Genomic DNA, 20,470 nt, shown 5'->3' with positions numbered 1-20,470 from the left:
TTAATGAAAGAGTGGCATTGTTTTAAATTTTTGCAAGTATCTGCATTGTCGGGCTTCACGGAGAATGGCTGGATTCTCCTTTCTGCTTCTGCCTTAAATCGGTTGCTACACGTTGTTTCGGTTGAGGGAGATGAAGAAAATTGGGCCTTATACACATGCCATTGCAAAAGAACTGGAGACCCTCTGAAAGGGCTTGGGGGCCCCTCCGGAGATTCTCTGGCCACACTTGGGAACTGCTGACTTAGATCGGGAACATTTCTTGGAGGAGGCAGCTTGAGTCCTGAACGCAGACCGGCTCGCTAACAGGGGAACGACGAGGGCGAGGCGATTCACGACGGGACTGCGGTGCAAAGCCCGCAGGGATTCGTGGGCAAGGGGCTCAGTCCGCGCCACCCTCGCCCGCCATTCTGGAACACACACTCAATTCGTAAAAAGCACCTAAGGGGGAGCAGATCTGCCCATCAATATCACATTCAGCAGGAAGCTTTAGCGGTTACTACAACCGAGAAAACGCAACTGTGTGCAGCCTTAGCCCTGGCCCGGGCGGTGCCGCGCCCTCGGAAGCCCGGGAGGCTCGCAGCGCGCAGGCGCGGCGCGGCCCCGGAACGGTAAACAGTGCGGTCACGTGACGCGACCCCGCTCCAGCCCCCGCGCCGTCGCCGCACGCCGATGGCTGCGGGGTCTTGCGCCGCCGCAAGGTCCCCACAAGGCGAGCGACCCTCGGGCCCTGGGCGGCGGCGGCTGCAACGAGGATAAGGAGGGCGGCGCGGAAAACGGGACGGCGTGGTCCGCAGTGGCCGCCCGGGCCGTGAGGAAGCAGAGGCTGTGGCAGCGACGCCTGCGTCCTGCGCGTACCCCCTCTCGGCGTAGCCGGCCCCCTCCTCCGCGGCGGCGCGGCCACCATCTTCCTCTCGCTGCCAGTGGTAGCGCTCGTCGGCGGAGCTGGTGAGTTCCGGCGCGGCCGCGGCCGGGCGACGGGCGGCCCTCCCCTCCCCCAACCCCAGCCCCGCGCCTCCGCGGCCTCCCGCCCTCCCGCGGCCGCACTCCGCGCCTTCCTCCCGCGCAGCGGGAAGCAGCGGGAAGGCGCCTCTCGGCTTCTTGCGCGCTGCCCTCGGCCCGCCCGCGCCGCCTCTGCCGCCCGGGACCGTTTGGGCCGCTGTGGCGGGGCCGCCGGGCGGAGGGTCGGGGCCTCGGCCTCCCCGCCGGCTCCGCGCCCGGGCCTCGGGGTGAGTGCGCCGCCGCGCGGGCGCGCAGGCCGGGCGGCACGGCGGGCGCTGCCGGGGAGGCCCAGCCCGCAGGCCCCGACCCGGCCCTTCGGCATCGAGCTTTGGGCCCCGGCCCGGCAGCCGGCTCTGGCCTTGGCCGCGAAGCCGAGCCGGGTGCCCGCTGGTGGGGACGAGGAGTCGGCGCTCCATCCACCCTCCTGCGACCGCGCGCTTTTGTGCTCAGGACCCAAACTGTCGACTCCTTTTGCATAGTTTGAAATGAGAAGCCAGGAATCTGGCCTTCGATAATACGTGTAATTTAATGAGCCACTTGTCGATACGTGGGTGTTCATGGTGCTAAATAACTGATCACCTGACCCGGGGGGCGGGGAGGAGGGAGAAAGGGAGGGAATGTTGGTACCGCGCACAGTCCAGTGCCCCTTCTTTTCCCCAGCTGTGTATTGCCGGGTCCGATGACTTTTTCCCCATCTTTGAGTTTTTAAATGCTGATTTTCGAAGACCGTGATTCGAAGTAATTTGAGTGTGTGCTTATTGGTGCTCAGGAATCGTTTGCAGAACATGATCATGAATAGTCATTAATGTAAGTGGCAACAACGACTTACTATCTTCCTAGTCTTGATCTTCATCACATGTAGAGATGCTTAATTTAAAATGAAACATCGGTAGCTGATCCTTAGCAAATACGAACTTTAGCGCGTTATTTTGGGATGGGGGGGTGGAGATACAGTCAGCCACTTAGGGAGTGCTTAGATAGTACATTGTTCTACTTAGTTACTGTTTTGGGTTCTAACTTGTCTTCGCTTTTCTAAACTGGTTGTTTGAGATCTTCCAAAACTGTGTCTCCATTACTCATTCATTACCTACCATTTTTTGATTATTGAATGAAGTGTTTGGGATTGTGAAAATGTTGGTAGATATGTTTCTCTGGTAGAGACACTAGTCAAAGAACCAGGAAATCTTTGCAGCATTCTTGTTTTTGAATTTGTCTCTTCATTCCAGAGCATAAAACGTGTTGTGTTGTGAAGATTATTGTTTCAGATAGTGATTACTTAACCGTCATTACCACTTAGACCTTTCTTAATTATTATTTTTCCCCAGTTCTCTTTACTGGCCATATATTACGATAATGAATTTTCTCTCCATCAGCATCTTCATCATCACTATTTTAAAATATATACTCCATTTCCCCATGATAGTAACAGAATTTGAGGAAGTACTTTTAATAGCTATCATTGCGCTGATGAAGCCACACATAGTTCAGTCAGTTCCTTAGCAGCGGAAAGACAGACACTCAACTGAAGTGAGCCAGTTGTTAAGTATGCAGAACTACAGGCTTAGAGTTTAAGCTTTATTTGGCAGCTGTATGGGAGATTTGTGAGAAGGATAACACATGAGTTAGTGATGGGACAAGTTTTCCCCTGTTCCGTGCATGTTTTGTAGGTCCATTTACTGAAGAGCTTGAAAATATAATTTATTATACTGCTTTTGCATACTTTGGGAGGATAGTGAACTTCCTTATCGATCACACTGAATTAGTTATACATTCTGTGCTGTTGGGATAGACCTCAGATAACTGTCTAGCTTATCCTGTGATATACTCATCTGTTGCATGTTCAGATAAGTCAAATCTATGAGAAGTGGTTTGTGTAAATGTAGGTGAAAAATAGCTTTGGTCCGAAGCAACTTTCAGGATAGAAAAATGGAAAGGAAGTTGTCTTTATGTTAATCATTTAAGACCATAATATTAAAATTTGAATTGTATTGAGTATTGATTCAGGGAAGGTTGATAATTTTTGACATATAATAGCATGCTAATAAAACTTCTTGATAAAAGTTAGTTTTGGGGTACTAAAATATAGATAATGTTTATCTTCCTTGACATGGTAACTTGGTGCTTGCCTTTGTGATACATTTTGCTTTCTTTTTTTTTTTTTTTTTCGTGGTACGTGGGCCTCTCACTGTTGTGGCCTCTCCCGTTGTGGAACACAGTCTCCGGATGCGCAGGCTCAGCGGCCATGGCTCACGGGCCCAGCCGCTCTGCGGCGTGTGGGATCTTCCCGGACCGGGGCACAAACCCGTATCCCCTGCATCGGCAGGCGGACTCTCAACCACTGCGCCACTAGGGAAGGCCCAGTTTGCTTTCTTAAATGTGCTATTTTTATTATTTTTTTCTTTACACAGATTTCTCACGAAATCTTTTTTACTTAATAATTTTTGTCTGGAGGTAAGATCTTTATTATATTTAATGAAGAAATGAGGTTTATTGATTAGCATTTCAGGTTTGTGGCTTACCACCACATAGTGTCAGGGAGTGCAAGGTTCTTGGAGTGCTGACTTCTAAATATTTTTGTTCATCTACATCTCATCAATTCTTTTGGACACGTGGTTGCTGGATTTCTTTTCTGCAACAGTACATCTTGGGCTCTATTTCTTTCATTTCTTGTTTGAGCACCCTCTGAGAATCCTGGAGTATCTTTTCAGAAGCATAGACAATTTATTTTTTAACTACAAAAAATGACTTGGCAAGTAGTTACACATTTCTGATGCTGTTGCATTTTTAAGGACAGCAAAAAAACTTCTCTCTTAATGTTGCCCTTTGATTACACAGCGAATGATATTGACAGTATTGATTTGATTCAAAATATTTGAGACCCAGGTGCTGTTTGTACACTCAAGGAACATCATAATCTAGGTTGAGAAACCAGATTCAGACATGAGATGTTAAATCACTGTATTAAGAGTTAAAAGAGGAAGATATTTCAAGAGTTACAAAACACATTGTGTGAGGAATTGCCAAATGTATAGACTGGACAATTATGGCCATGCATCGTGTATTTAATATCGATCATTTTTTAATGGTCGGGATTAAAAGTTTTATGATCGTTTGTATAATGGAGAGAGGATGGAGAGAAATAGTTAAGCAAAAACTTCAAAATAGTATCCTGAAGTTTTATCTTTTGGCACAGTCTAACTTTATTAGGAAAATTTTGAATGGCTTAGTAGATTGTACAGAAAAGCTGAAGTTTTAAGTCACTCATAATTTGTATGAGATGGCCACATGAAACCATTCTAAAATTGTAGTTTTTGAAAATAAATTGTGAAGTTTGTGGTCAATCACTTCCAAACTGATGTTTGTTCTATATACACTGAGGACAGCCATTTTATTTTTTATATGTAGGGAGTGGCTAAGTGCATATTTCCCAATTTATTTTGGAAGTGGGCATGTCACTTTGTTTCCAGTATTTTGATATGTGTTATGAATGTAGACTGCATAAAGTATAGTAGTTTAGAAGTGCAGGCTCAGGAATCTCACTGCCTGGATTCCAGTTTGGGTATACGGGCATACCTCTTGTATTGTGCTTCGCAGATACTGCGTTTTTTACAAATTGAAGGTTTGTGGCAATCAAGCATGGAGCAAATCTATTGCCGCCGCCCATTTTTTAAACAGCATTTGCTCACTTTGAGTCTTCTCTGTCACATTTTGGTAATTCTCACAATATTTCAAACTTTTGCATTATTACTATATTTGTTATGGTGGTTTGTGATCGGTGTTGATGTTACTATTGTCATTATTTTGGGCCACCACAAAGCACAACTCTGTAAGATGGTGAACTTAATTGTAAATGTGTGTGTGTTCTGACTGCTCCACCGACAGGCTGTTCCTCTCTCCCTCCCTCTCCTTGCGCCTCCCTATTCCTTGAGATGCAACAATATTGAAATTAGGCCAATTAATAACTCTACAATGGCCAGTAAGTGTCTAAGTGAAAGGAAGAGTCTGTGTCTCTCACTTTAAATCAAAAGTTAGAAATGATTAAGCTTAGTGAGGAAGGCATGTTGGAAGCCGAGATAGGCCAAAAGCTCGGCCTCTTGTGCCAAACAGCCAAGTTGTGGATGCAAATGAAAAGTTCTTGAAGGAAATTAAACGTGCTATTCCGGTGAACACATGAATGAAGAGAGTGAAACAGCCTTACTGCTGTTACGGAGAAAGTTTTAGTAGTCTGGAAAGAAGATCAAACCAGCCACAACATTCTCTTAACCCAAAGTCTAATCCAGAGCAAGGCCTTATTAACTCTCTTCAATCTTGTGAAGGCTGAGAGAGGTGGGAAGATACAGAAAGAAAACTTGAAATTAGCAGAGGTTGGTTCATGAGGTCTAAGGAAAGAAGTCATTTCCGTAACATAGAAATGTAAGGTGAAGCAGCAAGTGCTGATGTAGAAGCTGCAGCAAGTTATCCAGAAGATCTGGCTAAGATAATTCATGAGGGTGGCTACCGTAAACAACAGGTTTTCAGTTTAGTCAAAACAGCCTTCTATTGGAAGAAGATGCCATCTAGGATGTTCATAGCTAGAGAGGAGAAGTCAGTGCCTGGTTTCAAAGGACAGGCTGGCTCTCCAGTTAGGGGCTATTGCAGCTGGTGACTTCAAGTTGAAGCCTGTGCTCATTCACCATTCTGAAAATCCTAGGGCCCTTAAAAATTATGCTAAATCTACTCTGCCTGTGCTCTGTAAATGGAACAAGAAAGCCTGCATGACAGCACATCTCTTTACAACATGGTTTACTGAATATTTTAAGCTCACTGTTGACCTACTGTCAGAAAAAAAGATTCCTTTCAAAATATCACTGCTGACTGACAATGCACCTGGTCACCCAAGAGCCCTGATGGAGATGGACAGTGGGATGAATGGTTTTCATGCCTGCTCACACAACATCCATTCTGCAGCCCATGGATCAAGGAGTCACTTCAACTTTCAAGTCTTATTTTTTAAGAAATACATTTTGTAAGGCTATAGCTGCCATAGATACTGATTCCTCTGAGGGACCTGGGAAGAGTTAGTTGAAAACCTTCTGGAAAGGATTCACCATTCTAGATGCCATTAAGAACATCGTGATTCATGGGAAGAGGTCAGAATATCAAGATACACAGGAGTTTGGAAGAAGTTGATTCCAGTCCTTTGAAGGGTTCAAAGCTTCAGTGGCAGAAGTAATTGTAGTTGTGGCAGTAGCAAGAGAACCAGAATTAGGAGTGGAGCCTGAAGATGGGACTGAACTGCTGCAATCGCATGATAAAACTTGAATGGATGAGGAGTTACTTCTGATGGATGAGCAGAGAAAGTGGTTTCTTGAGAAGAAATCTACTCCTGGTGAAGATGCTGTGAAGATTGTTGAAATGACAGCAAAGGATTTAGATATTGCATAAACTTAATTGATAAAGCAGCTACAGGGTTTGAGAAGACTGACTCCAATTTTGAAAGAAGTACTGCGGTGGGTAGCATGCTATCAAACAGTGTGTCGTGCTGTAGAGACATTGTGGAAGGAAGAGTCTGTCATTGCAGCAGACCTCATTGTCTTCTGGTTTCAAGAAATTGCCGCAGCTGCGCCAACCTTGAGCAGCCACCACCCTGGTCAGTCAGCGCCACCAGCATCGAGGCAGGACCCTCCACCAGCAAGACGATTACAGCTTGCTGAAGGCTCAGATGATGGTTAGCATTTTTTAGCAATAAAGTATTTTTAACTAAGTTTTATACATTGTTTTTTTAGACATAGTGCTATTGCATATTTAATAGACTACAGTATATTGTAAACATAGCTTTTATATGCGCTGGGAAACCAAAAAATTGGTGTGACTTGCTTTATTGCGTGCAATATTCACTCTGTTGTGGTGGTCTGGAACCGACACTGCAGTATCTTTGAGGTACATCTGTCCTGGGTATGTGACCTACACAATGGTCTGGGCCTCAGTTTGCTCCTCTGCAAAATAGAAGTAATAATTGCACCTACCTCACAGGGTTGTTGTGAGAAACCAATGAGATTCTCATACAGTATAGTTAGCACAGAGCCTGGCACATAGTACATGCTCAGTACATGTTAGCTTGGTCTGTTATCACTTAGGCCATAGTGTTGATGACTTGTACTGTTCCTGTGGTTAATCCAAACTGCTAGAGCCTCTCATAATGACAATAGGGAATGGTTGTAAACTTGGAAGGTAATTTTCTTACTAATAGCTAAGTAATTCTGCTTTTGCCAGTCTCAACTTGTACTCGATAGTTCTTTTTCTAGGTTCTTAGGTCTGCTTTGGTCTTAGTATGGCAGTCATCTTGGATTCTTATGTATTCTTTTTACCTGATAAATTCAGAAACAAAGTTAACGATCCTTGTTTTTTCTTATGTAGTCTTGCTGGTAGATTCTAACCAATGAAACTGGACCAGAATTTGAAATGGGTGTGTAGAGCAGGTGATGAGGTTGCATTGCTTCTAGAATTGTACTTTTTAGAATTGTGTTACACCACATGTCTTAACCATTTAGTGATTTTCCTTGACTTTGTCTTGGAAGGATAACTTATTCATCTTTAACATTGTTATATCATGGTGGTGAAGAACTGACCTTTGTGTCAGCGAATTTGAGTTCTAGCTCTGTCATTTATTCTGTAATATTGGGTGTAACTTTGCTAAGCTTTAGCTTTTCTCTTATAAATTGAGAATAATAATAACAGCTGCTTAATTGTGTGGCTGTGAAGTTTAATGACATTATACATTTTAGTTAGCACGGTGCCTGGCACATAATAAATAGTGAATTTAACTGTGTGAGGAGATAATGCAGGACAGTGGTAAGTGCACTGACTTTTTTTTTTTTTTTTTTGCGGTACGCGGGCCTCTCACTGTTGTGGCCTCTCCCGTTGCGGAGCACAGGCTCCGGACGCGCAGGCTCAGCGGCCATGGCTCACGGGCCCAGCCACTCCGCGGCATGTGGGATCTTCCCGGACCGGGGCAGGAACCCGCGTCCCCTGCCTCGGCAGGCGGTCTCCCAACCACTACACCACCAGGGAAGCCCTGTATTGATTTCTGAATGAAAATTTTTGCGTTCAGATTTCAGCTCCACCACTTACTATAGCAAGTAATTTTACCTCTCTGATTCCAGTTTTATTTATTTTTGTATAATCAAGATTATAATATAGCATTGTTGTGAGGAATAAATAAATGTAGAGCAGAGTTTCTTAACCTCAGCACTGTTTTTTGGCTGGCTAATTCTTTGTGGTGGGGCTTTCCTAGTGCAGTGTAGTATGTTTACTAGATGCCAGTAGCATGCCCTCCAGTTTTGATGACCAAAAATATCTCCATTTTCGAATTAAGCCAGATGTCCTCTGGAGAGGCTTAATCACCTCTGATGCTCTGATGGAGAACTAATGTAAAGCATGTCGACCGTTGCCTGTCCTGAAGTTAGAGCACATTAAGTTTTATATATTATCATTGTTTTAGTAGTGGTACCTTTTTTTTTTCCTACTGCTCCTACTACTGCCTGTTAGAAATTTGCTAATAGTGAGCATGCCTGATGAATTGACAGCTTAATTTAATCTATGGTGTAGGGGTCGGAAGGCAACAAGCAGTTCCATTCTCAGTGCCTTTGCATTTAGGTCTTTGCCTGAATAGCTGTTCCCCATTTATGCGTGGATCACTCCCTCATTTCAGGTTTTGGCTCACATGTTGCCCTTCTTAGCAAGGCCTTCATTTACTGTCTTACATAGAATGCTCTCCTTCTCCCATCACTATTACAGTGTTTAATTATTCTTCATAGATTTTATAATCTCCTGATACATATTTGTCCCCCCACCAACATACTCATACACACGCGCACGTGCACCTTCGATAGCTTTAGTGACTTATTGGTAGGCTTATTCTGTGCAGTTTTTTTAAGGAAGATATGATAAAGTGCATAGTTTTACTTTCAGGATGTTTTTGAGAAGTTGAGGTAGTCAATTTTAGTTTGCTCTTAATTTAAAGGGGATTTTGGTAGAAGTGTAATTTTTTTCCCCTGTTGGTGTTTTCCAAATCTTTTTGCATTCTATTCATACACGAAACACTTAGAAAACAATATACACTGGTTTTATCAGTGTAAATGAAATTTGGCTGCAGTATAATTCTCTGAGTGACAGATGAAGCAAGTGGGAAATACCTCTGGACTCAGATTAAATTTTATTCAGGGTGTTAGTACTGATACTTATTTTTAGTTGTATTCTGAGTCTTTCTAAATGGTCCATTAGGACCAAACTCTGGCATTCATAATTAGCACCTGCTGTTCTTTTGCCTGGAGTAGCCTCTGGACCTTTAGGACCAATCTCACATGTCACCTGCTTAGCCTTTCTTGGCCTCATGGATTTTACCTTCCTCTGTGGTACTGAGAGCCCTTCAGCATGACACTTTCATATTTTGTTGTGATGTTTATATGTTGTATTTGTTTATATGTCCATACTTGATTTTGGGTTATGAGTTCCTTTGTTTTAATTATTAAATTTGTAATGCCAAATGTAAGGAAGCATTTAAGTAAAATTTCAGTGTAAAATTTCAGTAAAATATCAGGAATTTGTTTGTTTATTTATTTACTTAATTTTTGGCTGTTTTGCGTGGCCTGTGGGATCTTAGTTCCCCAACCAGGGATTGAACCTGGGCCCTCAGATGTGAAAGCGCAGAGTCTTAACCACTGGACTGCCAGGAGTTTGTTTAAATCAAGCAGTTTGTTTAACAGAGACACTGAATCATCTCTTAAATTTCTCAATTAGATCGATTATCTTTGTCTCTCTACATGGCTAGGTATTTCAGGACATTGTATTTTAGGTTAGTGTTCTTTTTTTTTTTTAAGACCTTATTTTGGAGTAGTTTTAGATATATAGAAAGATTGCAAACATAGTGTAGAATTCCCATATACCCTTTATCTAGGTTTCTTGATTGTTACATCTGACATAATACTAATGTCTTTATCAGAACTAGAGGTTAACATTAGTATTAACTAAACTCCAGACTTTATTCTGATTTCACCAGTTTTGTTTTTCCACTACTGTCCTTTTTCTGTTCCATGACCCAAATCAGGATACCACATTGCGTTTAGTAGATTAGTGTGTTCATGTTAAAGTAAGGTTAATATTTCTACAATTGGCTAACATTTGTTTGACAATTTAGCATGGAGAGTTTTAATTTTATTTTTGATATATTGAGCACTTGATATCTAAAACTGATTTTTTAAAATAAATGACTGTTTTATATTTCCATTCATTGCACTCTTAAGATAATCTTGTGATATGGCTGTATACTGTGATTTTGGGCATTCTTCCTTTGGAATTGGCTCCTGAGCCTGTTGGAACGACTTAAGAAAATTCAGTCTTACCAATTTATAACAATTTCACAGAACAGTTCTGTAGAAATTGTTTTCTTTGGACCCATAAGTTTGGGGTGCTTTATACCATATTTTGTCTTGTAAGATCCCCAGTTGCATTGGCATATTAAAGGTGTCTTCCACAATGGTACCTGGTTAGTGAACACTTTCTGAATAAATTAAAGGTATTAAAGAAACGTAACTTTGTTATACCAGTCTTTCTCAACATTTGACGCTTTTATGCTAATCTGTTTATTTAATCCAGGGCAACACACTTTATATAAGTCATACTAGTTTTGGCGGAAGAAAACCCACCCCATACTGGAAAATTAGGTTCACCCATCTTATTTACAGTGTGCTTTACTTTTTTTAAAAAAAAATTGATCTTTAAAGACTAAATATTGTCTGCTATCGAGATTAAAAAATATGCCACAGGCTCTGAAGGCACGTTTTAGTAAAAGAGTTTAGTAAAAGATTCACTAATAGTATAATTGAAAAAACAATATATTGCTCATTTAGATCACCCTTTAGAATGGGCTGGTTTTCGGTATAGCTAGGTGAGTTTGAGCCGTGTTAACTGTACCTTCTGAATATTGTGAATGTCCCCACCACTTAAATGTACACAGGCAGAAGTTGGTGCAACAGAAAGACTAACCTCAGGTGAAGTTTGTAGAATTTCCCAGACTTGTGTTGCTATGGGAATGAGTGTGTTGTCAGTAGATTCAGCATATTGTTTTTATAAGGAAAGTCAACCATTTGTTTCTAGAGCTAGAATTGCCTTTTTTTCTTTGTTTCATCTGGGATGCAACTCTGAAGAGGAGGTTGTTTCGGCTTGTGGTAAACTTTGGATTCCAGCATATTCAGATAAACAAATTTGTTGATAGTTCTAGCTGATTAATTTTGTAATTAATATTTAGTAATGTAATATTTAGTAATGTTTTTGTAAATTATTTTTAATTACCAGAAATTTATTATACTAAAATTTCTTTGGAACCTAAAAATGTATTAGTGGAAGTATTGGTGATATATGATAATTGAGCCTTTCTTAGGTACTGAGATCAGATAGTTTCAGGGAATTAAAACTTTTCCTGACTTTTCATCACCATTGTAGCTCACAGTTTTCTCTAAATGTTATAAAGAATGCATGTAAGCTAATCAGCCAATCAAACAGTTAACATTTTATTTCGGTGCTTTATTAATATTTCAATATAAATAAGTTGCAAAATTTGAGAAGAGATACTGAAATCCTATATTTAGCAGAGGATTAACTTTTGCGAGAATGAGGAAATTTTCTTTCCTTTTCTTTAAATTTTAAATTGAGTTACAGTGAACTGCATCCATTTAAAATGAACGGATTGGTGAATTTTGGTGGGTATATACACTCATAAAACCACTACCACAATCCAGATTTAGGACATTTTCATCATCTTGCAAAATATATTCCTGTTCCTTTGCAGTCAGTTCCCTCTCTATCCAAGGCCCCAGGCAACTACTGATTTGTTGGAAAATGTTTTTAAAGAAGAACCTTTAATGAGTCAAATCTAGTCAATTTCTAGCTTTGTAGCTCAGTGTGAAAGGGTAGAGTTACCACCTTGGGCTCTGTAGCCTTGCAACCTGGGTTTGAATCTTTGGCTCTGTTTTGTGACTTTGGGGAAGACTATTTAAATGCATTTTGTCTACAAAACAAGGATAGTAATAGAGTGTATTATTTATTATCACTGGGCATAAATGAATTAAAAATGTAGGTAAAATGTTCAGCAGCATATAATATATACCTGGTAAATTGTATAATATTTTTGAACTTCGTATTCTCTGATTTTTATAGGGGAAAGAATTCAAGGACAGTTGGAGGAAATTTTGGTAGATTTGGAGCTAAGAATTTTGGAATCCAAGAAGTTCTGGGTTAATTAGTGGAATTTTCTAGCTAACTGAATATTACTAGATTTTATTTAGTTGACTCTTGCCCACCACCCAAAATACATTGGTTCAGTGTTCTCTGAAACCAGCTTTTGATAATCGAGGCTCTTCCGGAGCATGAAGTGACCTTTCCTGAGCAATGCCTGGAGTGTAGGTATAGTTCAAATAGGAAATCAGCTCCATATCTTTATAAACAGCACATAACTCACTAAAATAAATTTAAGTCTCTGATATATTGGTTTGTCATTTATCTCATTTTATCTTAAAAGGGGTTCCCCCCCACAATGTGTGTATGTGCACGTCTGTGCCTGCGTGTATGTAGTTTTTTGAGTTTTGATTTGTTGGGTTTAGTTAATAGTTTCTTTCCGTTTTTTCTCTTTACTCCTACAAAAAAACCTTTTTGTCTTTCTTTAAATAATTTAAATGCATTTTAAATAAGACAAGGCTATTTTACAGTTTTAATAGGTATGGGACAATAATTTAAATGATTTGGTTTTAGCTCTTTTATATGGATTTTTATTAAGCAGTGTCTGAGTCTTAATTTATGAAAAGATTATGGTTAAAAACATATGGTTTTTATGGTTTAAGCCATGTAATTCTTTCAAATGTGTCAAATTAATGGACTATATATACATAGTTTTTTTTTTCCCCTAAAAAAGTGAATTAAGTAAACATTTAATAGGATCTCTGGTAAAATGAAATTTTACATGCATGATGAAGAAACATTGTGTAGCAAAGATTCATACTACATGTCCAAATGTATATTCTAAAAGCAGTGAGGATTTTTTTTAAACCATTCAGAAATACCAAAGTGTGTTCTAGACTCAAAACTATTAAAATAATTTGGTTTTAGGTGATAATCAATTGATAGCTTTATTTCTTATGGTATTTTTTTTGTCTTTCTATAGGGCTGAAAGACACACAGAAGTCTTCATGGATATAGTTGATACATTTAATCATTTAATTCCTACTGAACACTTAGATGATGCCCTATTTCTAGGATCCAACCTGGAGAATGAAGTCTGTGAGGATTTTAGTACAAGTCAAAATGTCTTAGAGGACTCGCTGAAGAACATGCTCAGCGATAAGGATCCTATGCTAGGATCTGCAAGTAACCAGTTCTGTTTGCCTGTTTTGGATAGCAATGATCCCAATTTCCAGATGCCTTGTTCAACAGGTAATTCTTACTTTTTTTTTTTTTTTTTTTTTTTTTTAGTCTGCAATTTAAAGTAAAGATTTTTTTTTTTAGATGAGGGTAGTGCATTTAGGGTTCTTTTCTTTGAATTTAGAGCTCCTTTTCTAGGCATCACAATTAGAATTTAAAATTTAAATTTTCTTCTAAGGAATGTGGAATTATCTTCAAGGATATTGTGGATATAGATAGGGTTACCATATAATTTGTCATCTAGAATGGGATGCTTTTTTGAGAATCATAGGGGGTGCTGTTAATAATTACATCATGACAACAGGTCATGATTGGGACTCTCTCTAGCAAATAGGGATTGCCTTGCCAATGGGGACATGATGTCATCCCAGGCCTATTGGAGTCAAGGGGAATGGCTGAATTGACCTTTTTCAGTGCCCCTCCCTGCCCTTCAAATTTAATACTTTGTGTGCTCCCATTTCAGATCTTTTAGTATTTTGTATTTGTATTTCAAAACCAGAGAAAGAACTGTAGACCTTTGCTGTCCAGCATAGCAACCACTAGCCACTTATAACTGTTGGCCTAATTGCAGATGAAATGAGTCTGGTCCTAATTGGAGATGTGCTCTAAAATGCACATTTGATTTCAGTGTGAAAAAGAGATTGTAAAATATTTCATCAAGTTTTAAAAATGTAGATTACACATTGAGGTGATATTTTTGGTTAAATAAAATATTGTATTAAAATTAATTTCACCTGTTTTTACCCTTTTTTTTTTAAGTGGCTCCTTGAACATTTAAAATTACTTATGTGGCTTGCATTATATTTCCATTGGACAGCACTGCTTTAGGATCTATAGTTGAAGTAACTGAAAGACGGTAGCTTTCAGAGGATAATAACTTTCTGTAGGGCTAATCAAATTCTTAATAAGAGATTACTTCAGAGATACATTAATATGTGGAAAAAATATGTAGGTGTTCCTTTATAAAGCAAAGAAAATATTACAACAAACTTTGGAGCAATTAGCTATTCTGTAAGCTAAAATTAGACGAAGGAAAATCAGCTTCACATGGAGAAGCTAGGCTTTTTTCCCCCTCTCGGTTCCCTAGAGTAGTTCAGGTTTACGTGGTGGTGTTCAGTTTTTCAATAACTCTAGACTTTTTCTGCACTACAGTTTTTCAGTATTTTTCATTTCCTTTTAATATTTTCTGCGTAATATTTTGATATAATAATAAAGTCTGGTTTAGGTGGCCTGCTATTCATCAGATTTGTCAGATTCTCTGCCTGAAGACTCAACACTTTGGCTTCTAGGAATATTTTCATTTTAACAACTCCTTAATACTGAAGTCATTTGAATTGTTTGTTAATAATGGTATATCGCTGAATTATATACATTGTGTTGTGTTATCTCATAGGTTTACATTGTTTTTGTTGTTGTATTCTTAAATGTTTTAAAGCTTTTAAAATTTTGTTTTATGTTTGCACTGTTCCTGTGTCAGTACAATATATCTAATTATTGTGAAGCACTTTTGACACTGGTTATATGCACAAAGTTTCACAGTTTAGTCTAAATTCAGGAAGAACGTTTATTGAATACATATGTGCTTATTACTAGAAATACAGTAACCGTTTCAGGGATGTTATATTGGGCCTGGAACTGGCAAATGTATCATCCTTTTAGACTTTGTTATAAAATTACAGCCCCTTAGAAATACTGGTATTCTTACTTGCAGTCTTTTTTTTTAAATTTCTGTCGATGTGAAAAGTTTTTTTTTTCATATGAAAAGTCTCTTTGGTTGAACATTTCTTTTGCTAATAGAAGACTTAGAACATCTTTATTGAAGTACTTAAATTTTTTTGAGGTCTGATTAATACTGTGTACGATTTCATTGTAAACTATTTTATTTAAGAATCTGTAAGTAGAAATATTTTCTCAATTTTCCTATTTTAAATTTGTTTGCTACAATTTATTTATTTTGGTTTTAAAATAGAACTATTTGTGTTAATATATATGATATATATCTATACGCTTTTAAGATATGTAAGGGAATATGTGGGGGAAACTTAAAATTGTAAAGCTCTTTATAGGATTGCTTAGATCTCATTGTGCCATCAGGCAGGGGATTTATTTTGATTGTTTCAAAGTTCCTTTTGCCCTTTGGGATATTTGGTTTGGTAAAAGGCCAGTATATTTTCTAATGATAGCAAACTGGAAAACATTAAAATTAAAAAAAAATTGTTTTGAAATAGAAATTCTGTTGTAAACTATTTAGTGAAAACCATACATGGACACCTTCTGTAAGTTTCAGCTATTCACAAACTGCTTCAACTTTTTGCTGTAAAATAAAAATGACATAGTTCTTACCCAGATGTTTGTACCTGGCTCTATACGTTTTTACTACTTGTCTTGACTGAAGCATAGCAGGGAAATGGCTCTATCAGTATTCCTCAGGCCATTGAAAGCTATAGATTATGGTTATTTTGTAACCTTGGTCTTAACAGTGCGAAAGGTAGCAAACAATAACTGCTGTCTTGTTCTCTAGTCTTTTGATGTAGGTTGGTTTGCTGTAGTTGTTAAAGACCAGTTGTTGAATGTCTTGCATTATATTTCAGCTGTCTCCAGAAATCATAGAGAAGCTTTAACAATTATAAAAATAGGAAAGAAAATGATCGATCACTTTTAGTGCTCTGCAGGTGCACAAAAGTTAGGATGCTTACTTACTGTTTCATTTTGAGAGACAGTAAGTAGATTTCTGATCCTCTTTTTGAATGCTTTTGACTCCATAAAGTATTTTTTTATGTAAATGCAGTGTTTGCATATGGTTTTTAGATTTACCCAGCAATGCATTTTATTTTTTAAATTTGTTATTTATTTATTTTTTAAAATATCCTTATTGGAGTATAATTGCTTTACAATGTTGTGTTAGTTTCTGCTGAACAACAAAGTGACTCAGCTCTATGTATACATATATCCCAATATCCCCTCCCTCTTGAGCCTCCCTCCCACCCTCCCTATCCCACCCCTCTAGGTCATCGTGAAGCATAGAGCTGATCTCCGTGTGCTATGCAACAGCTGCCCACTAGCCATCCATTTTACGTTTGGTACTGTATATATGTCAATGGTACTTTCTCACTTCGACCCAGCTTCCCCTTCCCCCACCGTGTCCTCAAGTCCGTTCCTCTACGTCTGCATATTTATTCCTGTGCTGCCACTAGGTTCATCAGTACCGTTTTTTTTTAGATTCCATATATATGTGTTAGCATATAGTATTTGTTTTTCTCTTTCTGACTTACTTCACTCTGTATGACAGACTCTGGATCCATCCACCTCATTACAAATAACTCAGTTTTGTTCCTTTTTATGGCTGAGTAATATTCCATTGTATATATGTGCCACATCTTCTTTATCCATTCATCTGTCGATGGACATTTAGGTCACTTCCATATCCTGGCTATTGTAAATAGTGCTGCAGTAAACACTGTGGTACATGTCTCTTTTTGAATTATGATTTTGTCAGGGTATATGCCCAGTAGTGGGATTGCTGGGTTATACGGTAGTACTATTTTTAGTTTTTTAAGGAATCTCTGTACTGTTCTCCATAGTGGCTGTATCAATTTACATTCGTACCAACAGTGCAGGAGGGTTCCCTTTTCTCCACACCCTCTCCAGCATTTATTGTTTGTAGATTTTTTGATGATGGCCATTGTGACCGGTGTGAGGTGATACCTCATTGTGGTTTTGATTTGCATTTCTCTAATGATTGGTGATGTTGAGCATCTTTTCATGTATTTGTTGACAGTCTGTATATCTTCTTTGGAGAAATGTCTATTTAGGTCTTCTGCCCATTTTTGGATTGAGTTGTTTGTTTTTTTTTTGATATTGACCTGCATGAGCTGCTTGTGTATTTTGGAGAGTAATCCTTTGTCAGTTGCTTCATTTGCCAGTATTTTCACCCATTCTGAGGGTTGTCTTTTTGTCTTGTTTATGGTTTCCTTTGCTGTGCAAAAGCTTTTAAGTTTCATTACGTCCCATTTGTTTATTTTTGATTTTATTTCCATTTCTCTAGGAGGTGGGTCAAAAAGGATCTTGTTATTTATGTCACAGAGTGTTTTGCCTATGTTTTCCTCTATGAGTTTTATAGTGTCTGGCCTTACATTTAGGTCTTTAATCCATTTTTAGTTTATTTTTGTGTATGGTGTTAGGAAGTGTTGTAATTTCACTCTTTTACATATAGCTGTCCAGTTTTCCCAGCACCACTTATTGAAGAGGCTATCTTTTCTCCACTGTGTATTCTTGCCTCTTTTATCAAAGATAAGGTGACCATATGTACTTGGGTTTATCTCTGGGCTTTCTATCCTGTTTCATTGATTTATATTTCTGTTTTTGTGCCACTACCCTACTGTCTTGATTATTGTAGTATAGTCTGAAGTCAGGGAGCCTGATTCCTCCAGCTCCGTTTTTCCTTTCTCAAGATTTCTTTAGATATTCGGGATGTTTTGTTGTTCCATACAAATTGTAAAATAGTTTTCTCTAGTTCTGTGAAAAATGCTATTGGTAATTTGATAAGGATTGCATTGAATATTTAGGTTGCTTTGGGTAGTATAGTCATTTTCACAGTGTTGAGTCTTCCAGTCCAAAAACATGGTATATCTCTCCATCTGTTTGTATCATGTTTAATTTCTTTCATCAGTGCCTTATAGTTTTCTGCATACAGGTGTTTTGTCTCCTTAGGTAGGTTTATTCCTCGGTATTTTATTCTTTTTGTTGCAGTGGTAAATGGGAGTGTTTCCTTAATTTCTCTTTCAGATTTTTCATCATTAGTGTATAGGAATGCAAGAGATTTCTGTGTATTAATTTAGTATCCTGCTACTTTACCAAATTCATTGATTAGCTCTAGCAGTTTTCTGGTGGCATCTTTAGGATTTTCTATGTATAGTATCATGTCATCTGCAAACAGTGACAGTTCTTCTTCTTTTCCGATTTGGATTCCTTTTATTTATTTTTCCTCTCTGATTGACGTGGCTAAAGCTTCCAAAACTGTTGAATAATAGTGGTGAGAGTGGGCAACCTTGTCTTGTTTCTGATCTTATAGGAAATGCTTTCAGTTTTCCACCATTGAGAATGAGGCTGTGGGTTGGTCACATGTGGCCTTTAGTATGTTGAGGTATGTTCTCTCTGTGCCCACTTTCTGGAGAGTTTTTATCATACATGTTACCCAGTAATACATTAAAAAAAAACAATTCCAGTAAGTGAGGAAATTCATTAAGTGTTTGGGCAGTGTTTGATCTTGATCAAACCAATTATTTGTATTCTTAAAAATTCCTGTTATCCTTAAAATAAAACTAATATTTTCCCAAGTAATAGGTTCAAGATACTGACTATATTGGTTATATACTATGTGAGGAATGTATTAAAAATCATTGAAGTGGTGTTTGAAAAACTGGCATTATCAGTGTCATAAAGAAATGTTATTTTTTTCTTACTTTACAAACAAATGTATGCCCCTTTTATGTAGACAGCTATGATTCATAAGTGTGAAACAAACCTTGTATTTATGAACCATTTCTTTACATGGTATATTGAGTAGAAATGTTCAGTGGCTGTAAATTTGATTTATTTCTTTAAGACCAGGAAGACGGGCACACTGTAGATAATACGGATATTCAGAGCAGCCTGTCATTTATGTAGTGCTTGTAGCTACTACATCCTTCAGTGAAACCAAGATGTCCTTTCCAGGCTATATCATGGCTTACAAAACCATCATTCACTAAATTAAAAAAAAAAAAAATCCCTCCTGTAGCATGATTTTTGGAGATTAAAAACATCAGTCAGTGAATTCAGAGTATCTTACATATTTGTTAAGACTTGATTCATATTGTGTATTTAAGTGTTTTTTCAGTTGTATAGAAATTCATATTGTTTAGTTTTCTCAATTGTAAATTTCTGCTAGCATGCATATGTGATAGTTGTTTCCTATCAAGAATGCCATTGATAATATATAACATCAAGTAGCATTGTTTAATAAGAATTTAAGCTTGTGCTGCCTTTCTTCTAAGCAAAGTATTGTTAATACATGTTAAGACTGGTTTTACAAGTTTTTTAGCAGTAGTGTGATTTGGTCCTTTTTTTAGCACACAGATTTTTAACTTAATCATAGCTCTGTAGTTCGGGGCTTCTTCATCATTAGAGGCAGAATTCATCTGTGTAATATTTTAAAAATTATGGTACTTGTTCTGAAAAGATGATTGTTGTCCTTTTGCATCATTGAGATTTATTTAAAAGGTATTTATAAGTTTTCATGGCTTCGTGCTTCTCTTGGACAACATTTCAAATCAGAACATTGAACTAAACATGGTGGACCCCTGGTCCAATAAAATTCAGTTGTCAGATATTAATTATTGTTTTCCTTATTTGTACTTTATTTGTGGGGGCAGCAAACTCTTTGTGCAAATTTATTGCACCTGTCGATCCAAGTATACATATACATTCATTACGCATTTGCACTGGGGTCTTTTTTCCACTGTTTTTATTACTCTGAGTAGTATTTATGGATTTTTTTTAAACTTATGTGCCTAATGAACATCTTTTTGCCGTTGATCTTATTTTTGAGAGTTGCATTTGAACAAGAAGATACAGGTTTAGTACATGTAAAGTAGTCATGCAAATGAGATGAACATATATTGGTTAAGATAAAGCATGTGCTCTTCAGTTGAATGTTAGTGGCGAGTAACTGATTAGCCTACTAAGAACATTCATAGTCTTTAAGAATAGAACTTTATTTCTGTAAGATTGATCATTAATATTATATATTTTGAGTTATACTTAGAGGGGTTTTGGTGAAAGTGGGTGTGTATAGAAGAGAGCAACCAGAAAAGAGAGGCAAAAACACCTTGTAGAATTAGCAGAGAAGAGAAAATGCTGCGAAGTGGAAAGAGTAGGACATGACAGCAGCCATAGATCCTTGAAAGTTTGTCTCATTGATAAGAGATTTGACTTCTTTTATGGATAGTGGGGAAGAGGTAGATCCAGTAGGTTGCAGTTA

General features: G+C 38.3%; 1 protein-coding gene across 5 annotated transcripts in view; it reads left to right on the top strand.

Annotated features, from left to right (window-relative positions):
• Positions 1–813: 813 nt before the first annotated feature.
• The window catches only part of PHF3 (PHD finger protein 3), a 103,307-nt gene continuing 83,650 nt past the window's right edge, over positions 814–20,470 (top strand). Inside the window, exons 1-2 of one of the 5 annotated variants that reach the window (XM_067702880.1) lie at positions 814–945; positions 13,193–13,461. In XM_067702880.1, the coding sequence (XP_067558981.1) occupies positions 13,218–13,461 (244 nt within the window). In that variant the 5' untranslated portion in view covers positions 814–945; positions 13,193–13,217. Of the gene's footprint in view, positions 946–1,394; positions 1,807–13,192; positions 13,462–20,470 lie in introns of those variants that run through there. The other 4 variants (XM_067702879.1, XM_067702878.1, XM_067702881.1 and 1 more) reach the window with 4 other exon arrangements.

This window comes from Pseudorca crassidens, chromosome 13 (genome assembly GCF_039906515.1).
Source record: "Pseudorca crassidens isolate mPseCra1 chromosome 13, mPseCra1.hap1, whole genome shotgun sequence".
Lineage (NCBI taxonomy): Eukaryota > Metazoa > Chordata > Mammalia > Artiodactyla > Delphinidae > Pseudorca > Pseudorca crassidens.
Note: the sequence above shows the minus strand (reverse complement) of the source record. Positions and strands in the feature narration are given on the sequence as shown.